Source organism: Rhineura floridana, chromosome 10 (genome assembly GCF_030035675.1).
Source record: "Rhineura floridana isolate rRhiFlo1 chromosome 10, rRhiFlo1.hap2, whole genome shotgun sequence".
Lineage (NCBI taxonomy): Eukaryota > Metazoa > Chordata > Lepidosauria > Squamata > Rhineuridae > Rhineura > Rhineura floridana.
Window position 1 is genome coordinate 67,376,891 of NC_084489.1, and position 18,936 is coordinate 67,395,826.

At 43.5% G+C, this 18,936-nt stretch overlaps 1 protein-coding gene across 1 annotated transcript in view; it reads left to right on the forward strand.

The window, feature by feature from the left end:
• The window catches only part of CCDC7 (coiled-coil domain containing 7), a 430,640-nt gene that overhangs the window by 183,619 nt on the left and 228,085 nt on the right, over positions 1-18,936 (forward strand). Inside the window, exons 30-32 of the mRNA XM_061586654.1 lie at positions 13,788-13,916; positions 16,241-16,366; positions 18,749-18,868. Coding sequence (XP_061442638.1) covers positions 13,788-13,916; positions 16,241-16,366; positions 18,749-18,868 — 375 coding nt within the window. The remainder of the gene's footprint in view (positions 1-13,787; positions 13,917-16,240; positions 16,367-18,748; positions 18,869-18,936) is intronic.

The following is an 18,936-nucleotide window of genomic DNA, read 5'->3' on the forward strand; positions in this document are numbered from 1 at the left end:
ACTTAGAAGCGAAAGTTGGCAGAGCTCGAGCCATCTTCAAGGACACGTTGCTAAGCAACCTAGGCTCGGGCAGCTGGCCTTATCTATATAGAGGGCCAGCAGACACTTGTGAGTGTGGGGGTCGAGGAGTTTGTACAGAGAGAGCTGTGATATATTGTCAGTAAAGTAACTCTTAAACTTATTGCTTGTCCGGCTCATTGCTTCAACTGGCATCTAGCCTGTCACTATACTGTTCTGCATCCTGGGCATCTGCTTGCGCCAGATACAACATCCAACAAGTGGTAGCAGAGGATGGTTACCTGGTGCTGATGGTTACCTGGTGCTGAGGATTACCTGGTGCTGAGGATTACCTGGTGCTGAGGATTACCTGGTGCTGAGGATTGCAGAAAAGCGGCAGAGAAAAGCCAGAACTGCAGACCAGCGAGTAAAACAGCAGAGAGACGGAGAAACCGAAAGCTGAGCTGAAAGCTGTGAGAGAGCCGTGGGAAAAAAAAACCTGACTGAAGGACAGAGGTGAGAAGCTCTAATTACAAAGGCGGTGAACTGTGAAAAGTGAAAGTATGTCTGTTACGTTATCGGCCGGGATTCCCTTGGAAAGGCTGACAGGGAAAAATTATGGCACTTGGAAACAGAGAATGCAGGCTTTTCTAGTGAAAGAAGACCTGTGGAAAGCTATCGCAGAAGACCCACCCGCCGGGGTGCCTATTCCAGCAGATTGGAGAAGGCTGGATGAGAGGGCAAAGGCGTTAATTGTTCTTGCTATTGATGATTCTCAATTACTGCACGTGGGTGATGCAACAACAGCTAAGGGAACCTGGGAAACTTTAAGAAATATTCATGTGAAAAAGACTGCCAGTTCTAAAATATATCTTGCCAGAAGATTGTACCAGATGTGCTTATCTGGAGATACAACCATGTCAGAGCATTTGTTGGAAATAAACAGACTGTTTACTGAGTTGTCAGAACGTGAAATTGAACATTCTCAAACGCAAAAAGTGTATATCACATTAGCTTCACTAGATTCAAGTTATGATTGTTTGGTGAGCTCTTTGGAAGCAATGGACGATGCATATCTCAATATGGATTATATAGAAGGCAAATTTTTACAAGAATTTCAAAGGAGGCAGGAAATGGCAAAGCAGGAAAAGACTGAGTCTAAACACAACGTGGAAAAGCAGAACAACAAAGCTGCACAAGAGAGACTGTATGGACAAAAGGCATGTTATTTTTGTGGTTCCAAGCAACATCTTCAAAGGAATTGTGAAGCAAGAAGAAGAGAAAGAGGAAGAAAACCATGTGTACAGGTGATCTATGCTAGTAAGAATAAGCAATGTATTAACAATGAGCAGGGAAATAACTGTAAAGATTTATGGGCAATTGACAGTGGGGCAACAAATAGTATAATCAAAGATAAATCTATGTTTCATACATTTTGTGACGTAGAGGATCATGTAATAATGGCTGATGGATCTAAGAAACTGATCAAAAGTAGGGGTACAGTGAAATTAGCAGGTTTCAATACCATTATGACAGATGTGCTGTTTGTTCCTGATATCGAATGTAACATTATGGCTGTGTCGAAACTCAATGAAATGGGGTTCACAGTAATGTTCAAAAGGGGTTCAGTGCATGTAATGAGAGGAGGAAAAATATTCATGAAAGGAATAGTGAGGAACTCATTGTTCTTCTTACACGTGAAACAAACAAATCATGTACTCATGTGTGCTAATAAGAAACCCCATAATAATTGTGTTCATTTATGGCACAGAAAACTAGGCCATATAGGATATGAAAATGTGGTGAAAACAACAGAGAACAGTAATGATGTGACATTGAGAAACTGTGAAAAATATGTAGACTGCCACGTGTGTAAACAAACTAGGGCAGTTGTGGCTGCAAAGAACAAAGAAGCCATGCCCAGTACAAATGCACCTTATCAATTAATACACATGGACTTAGTGGGGCTATTTCAACCTACTCAGGGGGGTGCAAGATATTTCCTGACAATAGTTGATGATTTTTCAAAATTCTGCACTGTTTATTTACTAAAAGCTAAAAGTGAAGCTGCAGAGAAACTGAAAAGATTTATTACAAAAATTGAAGTGCAGTTTGGTGTCAAAATACAGAGAATAAGATCAGATCAAGGAGGAGAGTTCTTAGGACACTCTTTTACTGAATACTTGGATAAAAGAGGAATAAAACAGGAGTTAACAGCCCCTTATAGTCCTCATCAGAACGGGTTAGCTGAACGCTGGAACAGGTTGCTTCAGGACTCAATAAGATCAATGCTATGTGACTCCTCTTTAACACAAGGTTTCTGGGGAGAGTGTGTTCTGTATTCTGCTTACATTCAAAACAGAATATTCCATAAGGCCACTGGAATGTCTCCTTATCAGAAATTGTATGACAGAAAACCCAGATTAAACCATTTGATTAGGTTTGGAGCAGAATGCTGGGTACATGTTCCCAAAAATAAAAGGACAGGGAAGCTGCAAAGGAGAGCAGACAAAGGGTACATGCTGGGATTTGAAAACACGTATTACAGAATATGGCTGCCAAAACAAAGGTCTGTAGTGTTAAGCAGAAGCGTGCAAGCAATAGAGCAGGATTGGGAAGAGAAAACATATGTGGAGTTGGGAAACACTGAAGGTAGTAATGAACAAGAACAGGCAGACACAGTACCAATAAAACAAGAAGAAACAGGCAGCAGTAGTGAATCGAGTTCTAACTCTGAGAGAGAAACAGAGGAATCGCCTGACACAGACACAGACACTAAGGCAGAAATACAACCACGCAGATCAGAGAGAACAACAAAAGGTATTCCACCTGTTAGATTTAAAATAAATTCCATTAAACATATAGACTTCAGTGACTGGAAAAAGTGGGATGATGGAAATCATGAAGAGTAATGAAATATAATGAAAATGATGCTGAGATTGCAATGGAGTAACTGTATTACAAATGAAAGTGATGTAAACTGAAATAAAAGGAAATGTATCAGAAGTATAAAACCAAATGATGTAAATGTAATGACATGTAAAATGTAACACATGTGAATGGAAGAGAAATGTAACTGGCTGAATGTGGAAATTTAAGGTGGGGGATTGTTGGCTATTAAACTGAGAAAGCAGAGGTTAAATTTCCACAAGTGAGCTACGTGACTTAGAAGCGAAAGTTGGCAGAGCTCGAGCCATCTTCAAGGACACGTTGCTAAGCAACCTAGGCTCGGGCAGCTGGCCTTATCTATATAGAGGGCCAGCAGACACTTGTGAGTGTGGGGGTCGAGGAGTTTGTACAGAGAGAGCTGTGATATATTGTCAGTAAAGTAACTCTTAAACTTATTGCTTGTCCGGCTCATTGCTTCAACTGGCATCTAGCCTGTCACTATACTGTTCTGCATCCTGGGCATCTGCTTGCGCCAGATACAACATCCAACATCAACGTGGCTGGCCTTCGGGACCAAGGAGACAACAGTGGTACCTTAACCTTCTCCTTATGGAGTGGGTTGGATTACTCTGGAGGAGGAGGGGGGAAGCATCTTGGCAACAGGTTCCAAGACCAAAGATAAATTACAATGCCTGCTGTGCAGATCCTTAAGAACTGAAGAGCAGATCTCAGATGATAAGGGTGAGCAGCCCCTGGGGGACCTGGGGACCATCTTTACTTTCCATTCTTCTCCTGAGGACTTCAGAGGCTTTGAGGATGCCTGCAGGGAACCACTCCTGCATTCTCCTTTATCAAGCCAAGCAACCCAGTCCACTTCTACAACTGGTCTATTCTCTACATTGCAAGAACCATCTCTCCCTGCTCAATTATAGCTTTCTGCACACATGCTGCAGCAATTAAAGGAGGCCTTATTAGCTGCCCTGTCTAGAGACCTGGCTGCTACCTTATAAACCTTGCCTTCTTCAACTCAGGCGCCTCCTACTGCTATAATTTCCACTGCCTTGCTCAGCCAGTCTCATCCTTCAACCCAGCCCGGACCTCCCCCCCACTTTACAGCATTTATTTAGGGCTCCAAGGGACCTGCCTCATGCTTTCCCAGACCTCTATTCTGTACCTAGGGATATGGCCAAAAGGCTGTGCTTTAACCCACCTGGAAGGGGCCCTCCTGACAGGATAAAGGACCCTAAATTGTGCTAGATGAGGAGGAATGGAGTTGAGGAGCCAGAGACAGAAGAGGTCTTTTCCAACCGCCTTTTCCAGGACTCCCACTATCTTCCCTTGCTATGCAAAACTATGGTAGCCCTGGATATGAATACTCCTGAGGAGTCTTCTACTCCATCCTTATCCAGGGTGGCAGCAGTCTGCCCTGATCCAAAGCCTAAATCTAGAGTGGTGAAACTTCACTCCATGCTCCCTAAAGTCATTAAGTCTGAACCTGATGTGCCTCTGCAAAACAAAAAGTCTGTGCTGGCTGCTGACAAATACCATACATTCTTGAAGAATCTCTTATGGATCAATTGAAGCTTCCTGTGATTGATATGCCTGGAGTGAGACTGGTCCATCATTCATTTCATCCCAATCTGGTAACTGAGCCCTGTGTAGGAGGCCAACTCTTTGATGATACAGCTCTGGAGGGTGATTTGATGGAGTTCAAGGAGAGTCCTTCTTCCAAAAAGAGAGCAGATAAGCATTCCTTTCATAGGTCATTCCATCATTACTTTCCCAGTCAATCCTTTTGTTCCTCCAGACCAGTCCTCTTGCCCCTCCTGGGGCAGACAGCATCTCAACACTAGAGAACAACAGCAGTACTTGGGAAAATTTGATTCAGGTTCCCACACCTGGGGCCAACAAACACCAGTTATGATGCCCCCCAAGTTGCAAGTCACCTGCAGCTTTTTTTGGACAGATGGCAGGCCATCACCTTGAACCGCTGGGTGGTATAGTCCCACAGGCAGGGACTTTACCTAGAGTTCCCTTTACTTCCTCCTAGACATCTCTCCACTCCCTCCTTCCTTCTCCACTCCTCATCAAGCCGGAAAAGAGAGCGAGGTTTCAGGATGCCACCCAACATCTACTGAAGATTTCCATGATAGAGCCTCCCTCTAAGTTGTTCTCAGGTATTTATTCTATCTTCACCATGGCCAAGATACATGTGTTGACATGTGTGCGTTGTTGCGTGAAACAGCATACATTACGTTGGAGTTAAGTTGAGCAAGAAACTTCTTCAGAGCATTAGAGCATGTTAAGAGTCTTTATTAAGACATTATGGCCAAAGGCTTAAGAGTAAATACATGTAGAGTTTCTTCAGTCACCCCCCTTCTGGTACATCTCTCTTCAAAGGTAAACACAGAAGACAACCTCTCAGTTCAGAGGCAATACACAGAAGACACAGCTTAACACAGATAGCTGCTAGAACTTTTCCCAGTTTATCTCGATGGCTACCATAGCAACGGCCTTGGCAGTCCGTTCCCAGACTGGGCAAAGACATAACTCCCCCTAGTTACAGTTTTTCAGACTTGATGGAAAACAAACTCAGTGACAGTGCGGTTCAATGGTCAACAATCCCCCCTTTTTTCCCATCATGTCTGTAACTCATTACAACAATAACAACAACACATTTCTCCAATACATCTTGCAATACAGTTCCAAATTACATCTCAGTACATTACAGTACATTTCAGAACATCTCTGTACATTTAGCTAGAACTTTCTTCAATCAAACTTTGGCTCATTCCAAGCCTTGTCACCAGTTTGCCAAATTTCTCCTCACACAAAGGCTTGGTCATTATGTCAGCCACCATGTTTTGTTTCTTGCTGCTCCAGTCAATGCATGACCCGTGCCACATCACAACTATGCCAGAGGTTGACTTACGACTGCTCAGTTCCCCTGCATGATCTGCATCCACAAAACATTCAAGACCTCCTGTCTTTGCTCCTGACAAAACCAGACTCTTTGTCTTCGTGCCTTTCAGATTTATGTCAAGATCTGGTTTAAATGTTTGCGCTTGTGTTTCTGGACACCAAACTCTGAAATATGCATTCTCTTGTGCTCTAGGTGCACGTTTGCCACGTCTCTTACCCCGTGGCTTGAAAACTCGGCTGCGATGCACTCTTTCAGGCATCAGCCTGACTGCATTACATGAATACTGTGGCTGTGTGCTTTTAACAGCTGTCTTCTTACAGCTCTGACCGTCATTCTCTTTCCGCCCCATTAAACTCAAGGCATCAGCACACTTCACACCCATGGTCATTCTAAACTGCCCCTGTGTCATGAATCCCTGGCAGACAACTTTGTCTCTTCTCTGCATAAAACATTTTCCTCTATCAAATGTTCCACAATACCCAGAAGTCACCAGTTTTTGAACTGATAAAATATTATGAGCCAATTCCGGAACAAACAAACATTCTGACATTATCCCAAGTTTATTAAATCTCACCAGTCCTCGGGCTTCCACCCGTTTCTGTGATCCATCCGCAAGTTGCACAAAATCCTGCACTTCTTCTGAAGCATAAAACAAACTTCTGTCTTTGATTAATATATGGCTTGCCCCGCTGTCAACAAGCCAGTTAACAGGTCCTAAAACTTGAGACTTCTGTTTACAAACAAAGTTCACACTTCCCTGCTTCAAGCCTCCGTCCCTGGAGTTTCGCTTGACTGCACAGTCTTTTCGGAGATGCCCACGAGCCCCACAGGCATAACAAGCCTTTAACAGCTGCTGCTTGTAATCCTGTTTGCTTTCGGCTGCCTCCTCCGGTTCGGCACTTTTCTCCTCCTTGCTTCTGACAGCTTCCATCAGCTCGGCTCTCTGCGCCTTCTGCCTCCGCTGCCATTCCTGGGACAAATCCTGCAACGCATCCCACATCTGGTTAGCCGACGGCTCATCTCTCACACACATCAGTTGAGAATCCGATAGAGCCAAGATTATAAACGCCTGCGCCCTCTAATCTTTGCGCTTCCAGGCCACGGTCAATACCACCGGGGGTGGTCCATCTATAATGTCCCATAAATCCTCTGTTATCAGCAAAGCCCGCATCCTCGGCTTCCAGCTGCCATAATTCTTTTCCGTCAATCTTTCCATTGGCAAGCCTCCCCCAGACAGGTTTACAGCCATGTTGCTCACCTCCATCTGGTACAATCAATCAAGCTGCCCTCTGGAACTCCGTCTGCCGTTCAGACCAGCAACTTACTCCCGTGTAATGCGCTGTGGATCTGGGCCCATAACCCCTGTTGACGTGTGTGCGTTGTTGTGTGAAACAGCATACATTACGTTGGAGTTAAGTTGAGCAAGAAACTTCTTCAGAGCATTAGAGCATGTTAAGAGTCTTTATTAAGACATTATGGCCAAAGGCTTAAGAGTAAATACATGTAGAGTTTCTTCAGTCACCCCCCTTCTGGTACATCTCTCTTCAAAGGTAAACACAGAAGACAACCTCTCAGTTCAGAGGCAATACACAGAAGACACAGCTTAACACAGATAGCTGCTAGAACTTTTCCCAGTTTATCTCGATGGCTACCATAGCAACGGCCTTGGCAGTCCGTTCCCAGACTGGGCAAAGACATAACTCCCCCTAGTTACAGTTTTTCAGACTTGATGGAAAACAAACTCAGTGACAGTGCGGTTCAATGGTCAACAACATGGGCCCCATGGCAAGTTCCTGGAGTAATCAGCAAGAGGAGGGGGAAGAGGTCTAGGATCCTGAGGAGGGGCCCAGTGGGTTGCAGCAGGAGGGGGCTGAAACAGGAGAAGGCTTCAGCACTTTAGACAATGACAGCTCTACCCCTGTAGTTCCAGCTACAACTGAGGAAAAGCTGTCTGACAATGAGCACTCCCTTGTCACCTGCGCTGCTGCTACTTGCACCTTCAATCAAGGAGGAATCAGAAGCTCAACCAGAGGCAGTGTCTGAGGAGGATCTTGATGAAGGGTCACCACCAGTGTCTCCAAGGATGTGCAGACACTCACAGATAGCACTAGCTTTTCAACTTGTCCATAGGAGTGCTGACTTGTTCACAGAATCCCGTTCAGAGTAACCTTCTCCATGCCAATAGAGAGAGCTCACCCTAAGCCTACTTAAAGGATCTCAAGGGGTGTGTCTAATTGCCTCAGCAATGTCTTAATTTGAAAAGTCATGCCTATTCACACTGTGTAGAGACTACAGTTTTGTGTAATCTGTAGTCTGATCTGTGAAATGCTCTAAACTGAGATTTCACATTAAAGATAACAGAGAAAAACACACCAGTGAGTCTGAGTCTGAATCTCATAGAGTTGGCTAGGACAGATGGCTCCTTCTGGGCAGTCCTGGAGAAAGCATCTCAACAAATACATCAGGTATCCTAAATTCAAGATGGAAATGCTATTGTCCATCGGAGGCTCTTAGAAAGGGGGGACTTCCTGTCATTGGTTGACCTCAAGGAAGCCTATTTACATATCACCATTCACCACTGGCACAGGTGTTACCTGAGGTTTGCAGAGGCAACAGTTTCCAGTACAGGGCCATGCCCTTCTGTCTGTCATTTGCCCCCAGGGTATTCATGAAGATCGTAATCACGCCGGTGACCTACCTCCGGCTGCAAGGGATTCACATCTATCCCTATCTAGGCAGTTTCTTGATTTGCTTCCCTTCTGAAGGCCTGGGAGGGGCTTCAGGAGACACTGGCATGCATCAAGGACCATAGCTTCCTGATAAACTGAGCAAAGAGCTAGCTTTGCCTTTCTTATTGCATCCTACACCTAGGGACTCTAATAGACACAGTAGTGGGAATCATGGCTCTTTCTCCTGAGCAAATTTCCAAGATTCAGCTAGCAGTACATTCCATCATGGCTTCTCCCTCAGTGCATCTCATGAAACTTGTGGGAATTCAAGAGCTCATGATTTCTGTGTTCCATGTGACCACCTAGGCGAGGCACCACACTTGTCTCCTTCGATGGGCACTGTTGCCCTTTTAGAGCAACATCGCAGCCAAATGACTCTGTCACATACAGTGCTTCAGTTTTTACTTTGGTGGTTATGGGAGACCAACCTTCAGAGTGGAGTCGTGCTTAAAGATCCTCCCATCTCATAGGCCAGTCTAATAGGTTGGGCAGCCCTGTGCAAGGTAGTCCAGGGTGTGTAGTCACAGGTTGAAACACTTCTTTCTGTCAACCTCCTAGAACATTGCACAATCCATCTGGCACTTCAACACTTCATCACGTTGAGGCTACCGGGTCAGTTCTTGTGAGAACAGACAATATCACTTGCAAGGCACGTATGAACCACCAAGGTAGCACAACACAAAAGCAACTTCAAATGGAGGCATCCACCCTTCTTCACTGGGCAGAGACTCATCTGGAGTCTCTGATGGCAAAACATCTGAAGAGGGAGGAAATATCCAAGCTGAGAACAGCTCCATCAAGGGGAATGGAGGGTACATCCTGAAGTTTGCAAGGAAATCACAGTAATCTTTGGAAGAGTTCAAGTAGATCTGTTTGCATCAGCCATCAGGTCAGAAGATTCTTCTTCCATTATGCAGCTCCCACAGTGGAAGCAATGGATGCTCTCATTTCCCCTTGGCCTCCAGGGATTCTGTATGCCTTACCCTCAATTCCAGAGAAATTGAGAGCCCTGAAAAAGATTTGAGAGGAGAGCGTGACAGTTCTCGTGGCCTGATTCTGGCCCTGGAGGCCCTGGTTCTTTGAGATGATCAACGTGACATCTCCTCCATAGCCTCTACTTCTTTGGGATGTCTGCTGTCCCAGGGCAGCCTTCACTACCCAGCCCCAGTCCAGCTGGACCTTCATATGTGGAAATTGAATGGAGACATCTGAAAGCATGCCTTCCATCTGCAATTATAGACATGATGATGGCTTCCAGGCTACCCTCCACACTCCGCCTCTACTAGAGTACATGGAAAGTGTTTTTGATGGTGCTCCAAAAAGCTTCTAGCCCCATGGAAGGCCAGTATTAATGAAATCTTATCCTTTCTGCAGGATGACCTTTCTATGGGTCTCAGGCCTAATACTCTAAGGAGGCAAGCCTCAGCTGTCTCCTCTATCCTTTCTAAGGCCCCAGATAAACCCTTGGCTTCTCACACTTTTCTTAAACACTTTTTATGGGGAGCCACCATATTTTCTCCACCAACTCAGCATCACTTTCTTAATTGAGATTTACACAAGGTTTTGACCACTCTTCAGAAGCCTCCTTTCAAGCCACTGAACTTCGTGCCTCTTCGTCTCCTGTCCTTCAAGGTCCTTTTCCTCAAGGCCATCACAACTGACTGGAAGGTTTCAGACATCAATGCCCTCTCTGTGGATAAACAGTGTTATACCTTCAACAAGGACAGAGTAATGCTACATATAACCCATCCTTCCATCCCAAGGTCATCTCATCTTTTCACTCTGAGCAAGAGCTTTGTTTGCCTAATTTCTGTCCATCTCCTATCCATCTGACAAAAAGCCTGGCACTCCTTAGATGTGCATAAGGCACTAAAAGTTTACATCCCCAGGACAAAGCCCTTCTGGTTCCCCTCTATTCGGCACTGGTTAGGCCTCATCTTGAATACTACATCCAGTTCTGGACACCACACTTTAAGAAGGATGCAGACAAATTGGAACGGGTTCAGAGGAGGGCAATGAGGTTCATTGGGGACTTAGAAACAAAGCCCTATGAGGAGAGACTGAAAGAACTAGGCATATTTAACGTTGAGAAGAGAAGATTGAGGGGAAGTCTGTTGTTTTCTTGTTTTGTTCATCTAGTTTGGGGTGCATGTTACAGTTGACAGATACACCCTCCCTTCTTATTACAGTAGAGAGTGCTTTTTTTTATATGTTCTGTATATTGTCGCTGTTCCTGTTCATCTTCTTTATGTTTCCTCTGGCTTGTCATGAAAGAACTGGCCCCTGAGTGTAAACCAGAAGATTCTGCAAAGTCAAACAGTGCTATTTTGACTTAAATGCAAAGTAGAGTTCAAGTTCCACCAGAGATCATCTTTACATACACATAGAAAACCATTTCACAGTAAGACCGAAGGTCTCTTTTAAACTGTTTCTGTCTGCCATTTAAAACAGCTAGAAAGTGCAGTGCTTGCCACAGTTGTTCAAAGTCCCAGGTCCTGGGTAACTGTACAGAGAGAAAGATAGCTGCTGCTCTGTACCTTGGACCACCTCGTACTTATGAAGCCACTGGAAGCTGTCATCAGGAGATTTGGAGTGAGGTGGCATCAATATGCAGATGACGCCCAGCTCTACCTCCCTATTCCATCTGAATCAAGAGAGGCAGTTGAGGTGTTGAATCAGTGCTTAGAGGCTGTGATGGACTGGACGTGGACCAATAAATTGAGGCTGAATCCTGAAAAGACAGAGGTATGTCCAGAGTTCTCATGTCTAGAAGGTGGGAAGACAGCCTGTTCAGGGTGGGGTTGTTCTTTCCTAGAAGAAGCCGTCCACAACCTGGGGGTACTCCTTGATCCAGCACTGTGACTGGAGGTTCAGGTGGCCTCAGTGGATAGGAGTGTGTTTTTCCAGCTTCAGCTGGTTTACCAGCTTTGGCCCCTTTTGGACAGAGAAGACTTGGCCACAGTGCTCCATGCTCTGGTGTCTTCCAGACTGGATTATTGCAATGTGATCTATGTGGGGCTGCCCTTGAAGACAACTCAGAAATTTCAGCTGGTCCAAAATGCAGCAGCCAGATTACCATTTAGAACTCATATAACCCGTTTCAAAACAGCTGCATTGGTTGCCAGTTTGTTTCAAGGTGCTCACATTAGTGTTTAAAGCCCTAAATGACTTAGGCCCCAAATATCTAGAAGACTACCTTCCTTCCCTACAGACCCTCTCAGGATAAGCAGAAGGGGCCCTTTTGGTAGTTCCGTCACCCTCAGAAGCTTGGGTAGTGGTGGCCCAGGAGAGGGCATTCTCTATGGCAGCCCCTAAGCTGTGCAACTCCCTCCCCACTGAGGTGCATCTGGCAACTTCATTGTATAACTTTTGGCAAATGCTGAAGACCTATTTACCATGGTCTTCGACACCTGAGATGTTATATTTTTAGGACCTATCCTATTTTCTGTGATGTTGTTTAGGTTGTTTTTAACTGTTTTAATTATGTGTTTTAAAATGGTTGTAACCTGCCCTGGGACCTCTGGGTGAAGGGCGGGTAATACATATGGATGGATGGATGGATGGATGGATGGATGGATGGATGGATGGATGGATGGATGGATGGGCTGGCGGGTGGGCAGGCGGGCAGAACAAACCATGCTTGGGTTCGTAGACATGTGAACTAATCTGCATCTCTGTATTCTGATCTGAGCATGGTCTAACGGATGTGGACCTGGAAAAGTTAGTTCCAAATTATGGAGCAAACTGAAAACCTCCCCCATTCCTAGCCATCTGTACAAGGACTCCAGCCCAGAAGCCTCAGTTGAAATATACCCTCTCCTTACCATTGGAATCAGTGGTCCTGAAGCAGACTAGAATCCTTTAACTGAAATGGTTTCGCTCACTGCAGATGGAAATGCAGCTCTATTTAAGACTTAGGGCTTATCCACATGGGAGCATTACTTCATACTAAAGATGCTGCTTTTACCTCCATTTTCTGTTTGCACCATCCACAGTAAGGGCTCAATGCTAGCTGCAAACACTGTGTTTTCCATTCACCCTGAGGGGAAGGATCAGTCACACAGTTTCCTAATGACCACGCCCTCTAATTTAACATTTCCACTCCTGGTTTCCTAGCAACCGAGCATGCTGCATTGGGTTCCTTAAAAAAAAACCAGAAGTGCAAATATCTGTGTTTTCCCTGATAGGATACAGCTGAAATACAAATCTTTGTTTGAGCAGTGTTATGCTTTCGCACATAAGTTAGGGGGAAAAAGAAAATAAAGGCACCATTTGCAGCAACATAAATGAATGGAGGAGAGCAGCCTGAAGTTGCTTTTCAGCCCTCAGGAAACAAAATGAATGAAGGGAGGAGGAGGGAGTGGGCGTGGAGAGGGGAACGATTGACACAGCCACCTCAACGCATTGGAGCAAAGCATCTGCAAGTGCTAGAGCTATGGAGTGAAGAAGCTTTTTCCTTCCCTTTTCATATTATCAGAGGACTGGGTTAGTATGGATTTACAAGGGGAAAACTGTGATAGCTTCTGTTTGCTGATAACATCATGTGAACCATGCGAATTAAAAGGACATGTGAGTAGCACTAAACACATAGTAAAGCACCGTGTAGATGAGTCCTCAGTCTGGCTTTACTTGTTGTTTGTATGACCCTCTGGCCTGAGCATCACATGGAGTAATCCATAATGTTACTGCTTTGCTTGAATTTTGCTGCTCTTTGCTTTCCCTGATTAGAATAGAGAGGTCATCCTTTGCGTGACTTTGCTTGACAGGAACCCTAACATGAAGTTCCTTGACTTTGCCTTGCTTCCCTTGCTGGAACCTGAACTCATGCCTAGCTCACTCCTGCCACACCAGCTAGAATTCCATCTGATTGAAACCATTGCCTGGAACAGAACATGACCCGGCAGAGGAAATTTTCCTCCCAGTGATATGGTGTAACTGAGCAGCTAATTCTAACACAACACCAGCAGCAATATATAAAATCTACACAGGTAGACCATGGGTCAGATGACAGGGCACATTGTAAGGGCATGGGGCAATCTTTCACTGACCTCATGGCTTCCACACTTAAAACTCAAAAGAGATGAGAAGCAGAGAGAAATGGCATTTTGCACAACAGAGGAACTCTTTGTCTTAACTTATTATCTGCAGACAGATGAGGAAGTTACACCTCAAAAAAAGTCATTTTGAATAACTTTGTGAACAATTTAAAACTTTTTCAAGAGATAATTCAAACACATTTCTGATTGCAGAAAGAGGATTAAATGAATTGTATGACCTAGCTGAGAAGAAGCAACTGTTACTGGAGAAGTTGGCATCTAATAGGAAAGAACTACAAGAAGCTCAGGACCTTGCGACTACCCAACCAGGGAGTGTCAGTGGTATGTATCCTGTGATTTTTCATGCTGTAACAACAAACATATATATACATGGAATTAAAGTACTTCATTGACAAGTACATGGAATTAAAGTACTTCACCCTTTGCTAAGGATGTGCATTCATTTCATGAAAAATTGAAATGAATATGGCTTGCTTGTTTCATTTCTTACAAAAGCCATATATAGATTTGTTAATCATTTACTACTCATTTGGACCCAGTAGTTTCCCTTCCCTTCTCTTGAGGTGATAAACACATGACATGGTGTTAAACTGCCCTCTAGTGGCCAGAGACAGGAAACACAAACTGGTCTTTGTCTGTTGGGCATGCCCCCCCTCAGTCCACTTCCTGTCTCAGTACGGAGCAGATGTGTGTTTCACACCCCACTTCTGTTCACTTTTACCACATGATTGTGTTTCTTGTTTCTTACTATGGGAGTCTGTGGGGGTGATTGGTCTTTGTCCTTTTATTTTGTGTGTGTGTGTGTCTCTCTCTTTATTCTGTAGGTTTATTTTCTACTTGGTGCCTTAGTGCTATTGACCTCTATTTTGTTTGAGCCCCTGCTGTGTTCTCTTAGTGCTCTTTAGCCCCGCTGTGTTTCCTTAAAAGTCAAAAGTGTCCAACATTCTGATGGAGTCTTTCATACAAAACCTTCCAGTCACAGTAGTAAGGAAGAGGAACATGGGAAGTGTATTAAAGAGGAAGATGAAGGCTTGTTTCCACCTTGAGTTCTTTCTTCTTGGAGATTGAGCATTTATATATTCCTCTGTCTGTCCTTTTTCTTTCTGCCAATAGAGTTCCTAAGGAATATCACAACTTCCACTTCCTTTAGGCATTTCAATGCATCCTGTTAACATTTGTTTCCCTTTCTCGTATGCTTTACTATTTGTAGTTTGTACTTCAGACATATATATTTCATAATAGTTTTATCCCTGTGAGTCTGTGTGTCTGGCATATTTTTCTTTCATTAAATGGTATAGCCTGTGTGAATGTGTTTGTATGTGTGTGTCCATTTGGTCTGGGCTAATTTTACACAGTTTTGGTGGAGTATTGTGGCTGAAGTTGTTGGCCTTGTTCAGAGGAACCTCACTACATTGGTTGGTGGCTTCCCCCCCCCTTTAAAAAGCCTTTGAGGGCAGAGGACTACCTTTCTTCCCCTCCCCTTCACCCACCCATTTTTAAAAGTAACTGCTCTTGCTTCAGTTGTAAATGTGGAAGGGAGAAAGGAAGGTGAGCAGAGATGGTGTATTGCTGCTGCCCTAATTGCATCACTGCCTTTTGTCTGTGGTAGCATCACAACCCACAGTTTAATATTTAATGGTGAGAATTTTACACACGCATATATTACTTGAACTTGTGTCTTTGAATTTGTATCTTTGGATTTGTTTACATTCAAAATGAGTAGCAGGCAGAGTTTCTGGGGCAGGTTGTGGCTATGGAAGAGGGAGAATAGAGTAGCAGGTTTAGGACACTTGCCAGCTCAGCCACCAGAACTAAGTGCCCAGCAGTTCTATACATACCAGTGGCCATTGGTGGGGCAGAGCAAGGTGGGGTGGTGCTGCACAGCTGGCTTCTCAAAGTGGAAGCTGCTGCTGGTAACCAAGGAGGGGAGGAGTGAAGTGGAAGGGAGGTTGGTGCAGTGCAGGCACAGGGGCTGGACCATCAAATTGGCTCCACCAGCCATCAGACTGGCTGGTAAGCGATGCTGTCCCACCCCATTCTGCCCTGGTGGGAACTTCTAGACTCCCACAATTTGTGACTGATAGGGGTTAACTGAATGAATCCTCAATCAAGGAGTGTGTGCACAGGCTCCAAACTTGAATCTTTTGCAGCTCAGTTTGGAGCCCGTGAGACTGGCCTAAGTTAAAGTTATGGGAAGCAAAAGTATGGGAGCTAGCAGCATTCCTATGTGCACTCTGAGCAGCATTCTTAGCATCACATTGCCCACAAAGCCCAAACCTGCCTGGAAGTCCAAAAGAGCGGGCTGTATGGCCAGAGACTGTTAGTTTCTGATTGGCTCCAGAGTAATCAGGTGCAGAACAAGTTTTCCCCTCCTGTCAAAAGCATTAAAAAAATTTCCGCTGACCCTGAAATTGATTAAATAGCCCTTCTAATTCGACCATCTATGAAGGGGGGGGGCTGATGGGAGGAGAGGACATTTCATTCAGCTGAATGAAGTAACACAAGGAACCTTAGATAAATACTAAGCATTAATATAAAACATTTCCCAGATAATATTGAATGTTCATTGACCTATTGTATTTAATGTAGTTATTTCCATGTATATTAATATTTTTGTTATGAATTAGCCTGAAATTGTTTTGTAGAGCATAAGCTGCAGGAGTTAGCTGAGCAAAGAAGACATTTGACTGCAGATCTTGAGGCAACTTTGGATGATATACAAAATGTATATCGTCGTGCTTCAGAAAGACCTCTACTTGTGCAACCTGGTAGTAAGTAGATAATAAATCATCTTAAGTAACTATGGGAGAGAAATTAAGTTTGGTTCCCATTTTTATGCAAACCTACCTAATTTGCACTTCCTGAAACAATGTGTGGAATGAAATGCAGCTATCTTTGAAATTTGCACTTTTCTGAATGTTGTGATGTAGTTCTCCAGTCAAATAATGTATGCAAAAATGTGTATATTAGGGGAAAGTGTGCACAAAAATGCATACTTTAGAGAAAACAACATACAAAATATATTAAGAAAAATTGCTTGCAAAAAAGTGTATATTAGGAGAAATTGTATACAGAAATGTGATTATTAATGAGACATTAGCACTAAAATGCTGACAAATTTTCATGGGGACTTTTTTTCAAAGATCACAAATGGATGTGGAAATGTGGAGAACTGGTTTTAAGAATGAAAAAATGAGAAGCTGACATCATTTGGCAACTTCCCTAATTTTGAGTTTTAAAAAGCACCTTTCCCCAACATCTCCTGGAGGACTTTCTTTTGCCTATTTCACCCTCATCTCTGCTAGAAAAGCAGGGGGAAGAAAGCAGTGACTCACTGATGAAGGAGGGAAGATGAAAAATGGTAAAATGGGGGGAATAAAAAAGGAGAAAAAGAGGCAGAAAAAAACTGAGAGGCAGTAAAAGACCCTATTTTAGCCAGAGGGAGGAACCAATTTGAGGTGAAGGAATGGCCTCTAGGAGACTTCTGAAAATGGACATTCAGAGTAAGAAAACTTCCGTTATCATGCATATGCAGTAAATTATGAGGTATATTGGGATGGGAAACTTAAATTGGGATTTCCAAGGGTATATTGCAGGTGATCATTCTCCTGTTAAACGCAGATGTGTATCAGCTTTGCAAGGTTGTAGAAGAATTGCTAATTGCCTTTTATTCATAATCACCTTTCCTATAGTGCAGGAAAGTTTTAAAGACCATGTACAAGTCACTGGAATGTAACAATTAAGAATATTTTTGCAAAAACATTCTAAAACCTGCCTGCTGCCCTTATATTTCCTCTGTTTCTTCTTTGCTACTTCCCATTCATTTACCCTGAATCACCTTCTGTTCATGTTGCTGGGAAGAGGTATTGTGTTTGCCACCCCTTTCCCTTAAAGACTGGGAGAGACAGCACCAGGACATTCACTTCCTGAATTAGAGGGAGGATCGAGGTGCTGCTGCCAAGCCATTCCTTAAATCCTTATACTGACTTCCTGTCCTCATCCGGATCCAGCACAAGCTCCTTCTCCTTACCTTCAAAGTCTTCCATGGCCTTGTCCTCCCCTTATTTCTTTGCTCTTTTATCCCATTACACCCATGCCTGTCATCTTTACTCTTCTAGGTCCCCACCTCCACCATCTGAAGGTCTCCTGCTCCCTCAAATGACCCTGCCATTGCTACACCATATGCTTGGAACTGCTCCCAGTAGATCCTGTGATGCCACCTCTCATTCTTCCTTCATATCCCTCCTCAAATCCCACCTCTTCCATGAAGGCTTTGACACCACCCACCTCCATGCCCTTATGTGACTTAGACTGTAACTAAGCTTAAGCACATATAACTGAAATAACTGCATATTGCTTTTCTGTTTACTGCCGCTTCCACTTCCTTATCCTTCTTCTGTTGTTTCCCCTGTGCTTAATTTTAAATTGTAAGCTCATTGGGGACCTACCATTTCCATTCTATAAAGCACCTCCGTGTACACCAGTGGTGCAGTGATAATACATAACATTTTATGCAGTGTTTTTTAATGTAAGATGTTAAATTAGGTTAGCTTATTTGTATTGTTTTACATAATACTTTATAGATATGGGGTTTTGTACTTATTAATATTATGATTATTTCTACTGGTTTCTAATACATTTTGTTATTGTTCATTTGGCATGTTGTGAGCCACTTTGGGCACAATTTTGTGGAAAAGTGGCATACAAATAAACAGATGATGATACTGCTTCAGTGTTTCAAGCCTACTTATCACTCTAATCTCTGAGGCTGTCAGAAGGAGAGGAAGCATTAATGAGATTCCATGCCATGTTCCCTTTATCTAGATATACTGCTCTGCCCAGACATCATGCTAAACAATTGGCACAATATGAATGAGCCTCGTTTTCTTTGAGGCTTGCAGATTCCCTTCTCCTCTCCTTCTGTAGCTGAAGAGGAGGAGTTTGAAAGCTTTTCATTTTAGGTCTGTCATGTTGTTTGGAGGAAAGAACTGCCTAAGAGTTGCATTAGCAAATGAAGAGATTATATTAATGAGATAGTAAATTTTTAAATATTTTTCTTCATTTTACTTTGAGAGCAATGAAATTTATTTTGAGAGCAGTGATGACATTTGAAACCAATTTTCAATAAATGATTGAAGCACATTTGTTCACAGAACGAAATGTATACGAATTATCACTGAAGAAACAAGAGTTACTGGAAAAGTTGGAATTTAATCAGAAACAGCTAGAAGAAGCTCAGGCTCTTGCAGTTGCTCAACCAGGCAGTATCAGTGGTATGTTTGCTGTGATTGCACATGCTGTCAGTTACAATCTGAAACATATTCACTAATAGACAAAAAAC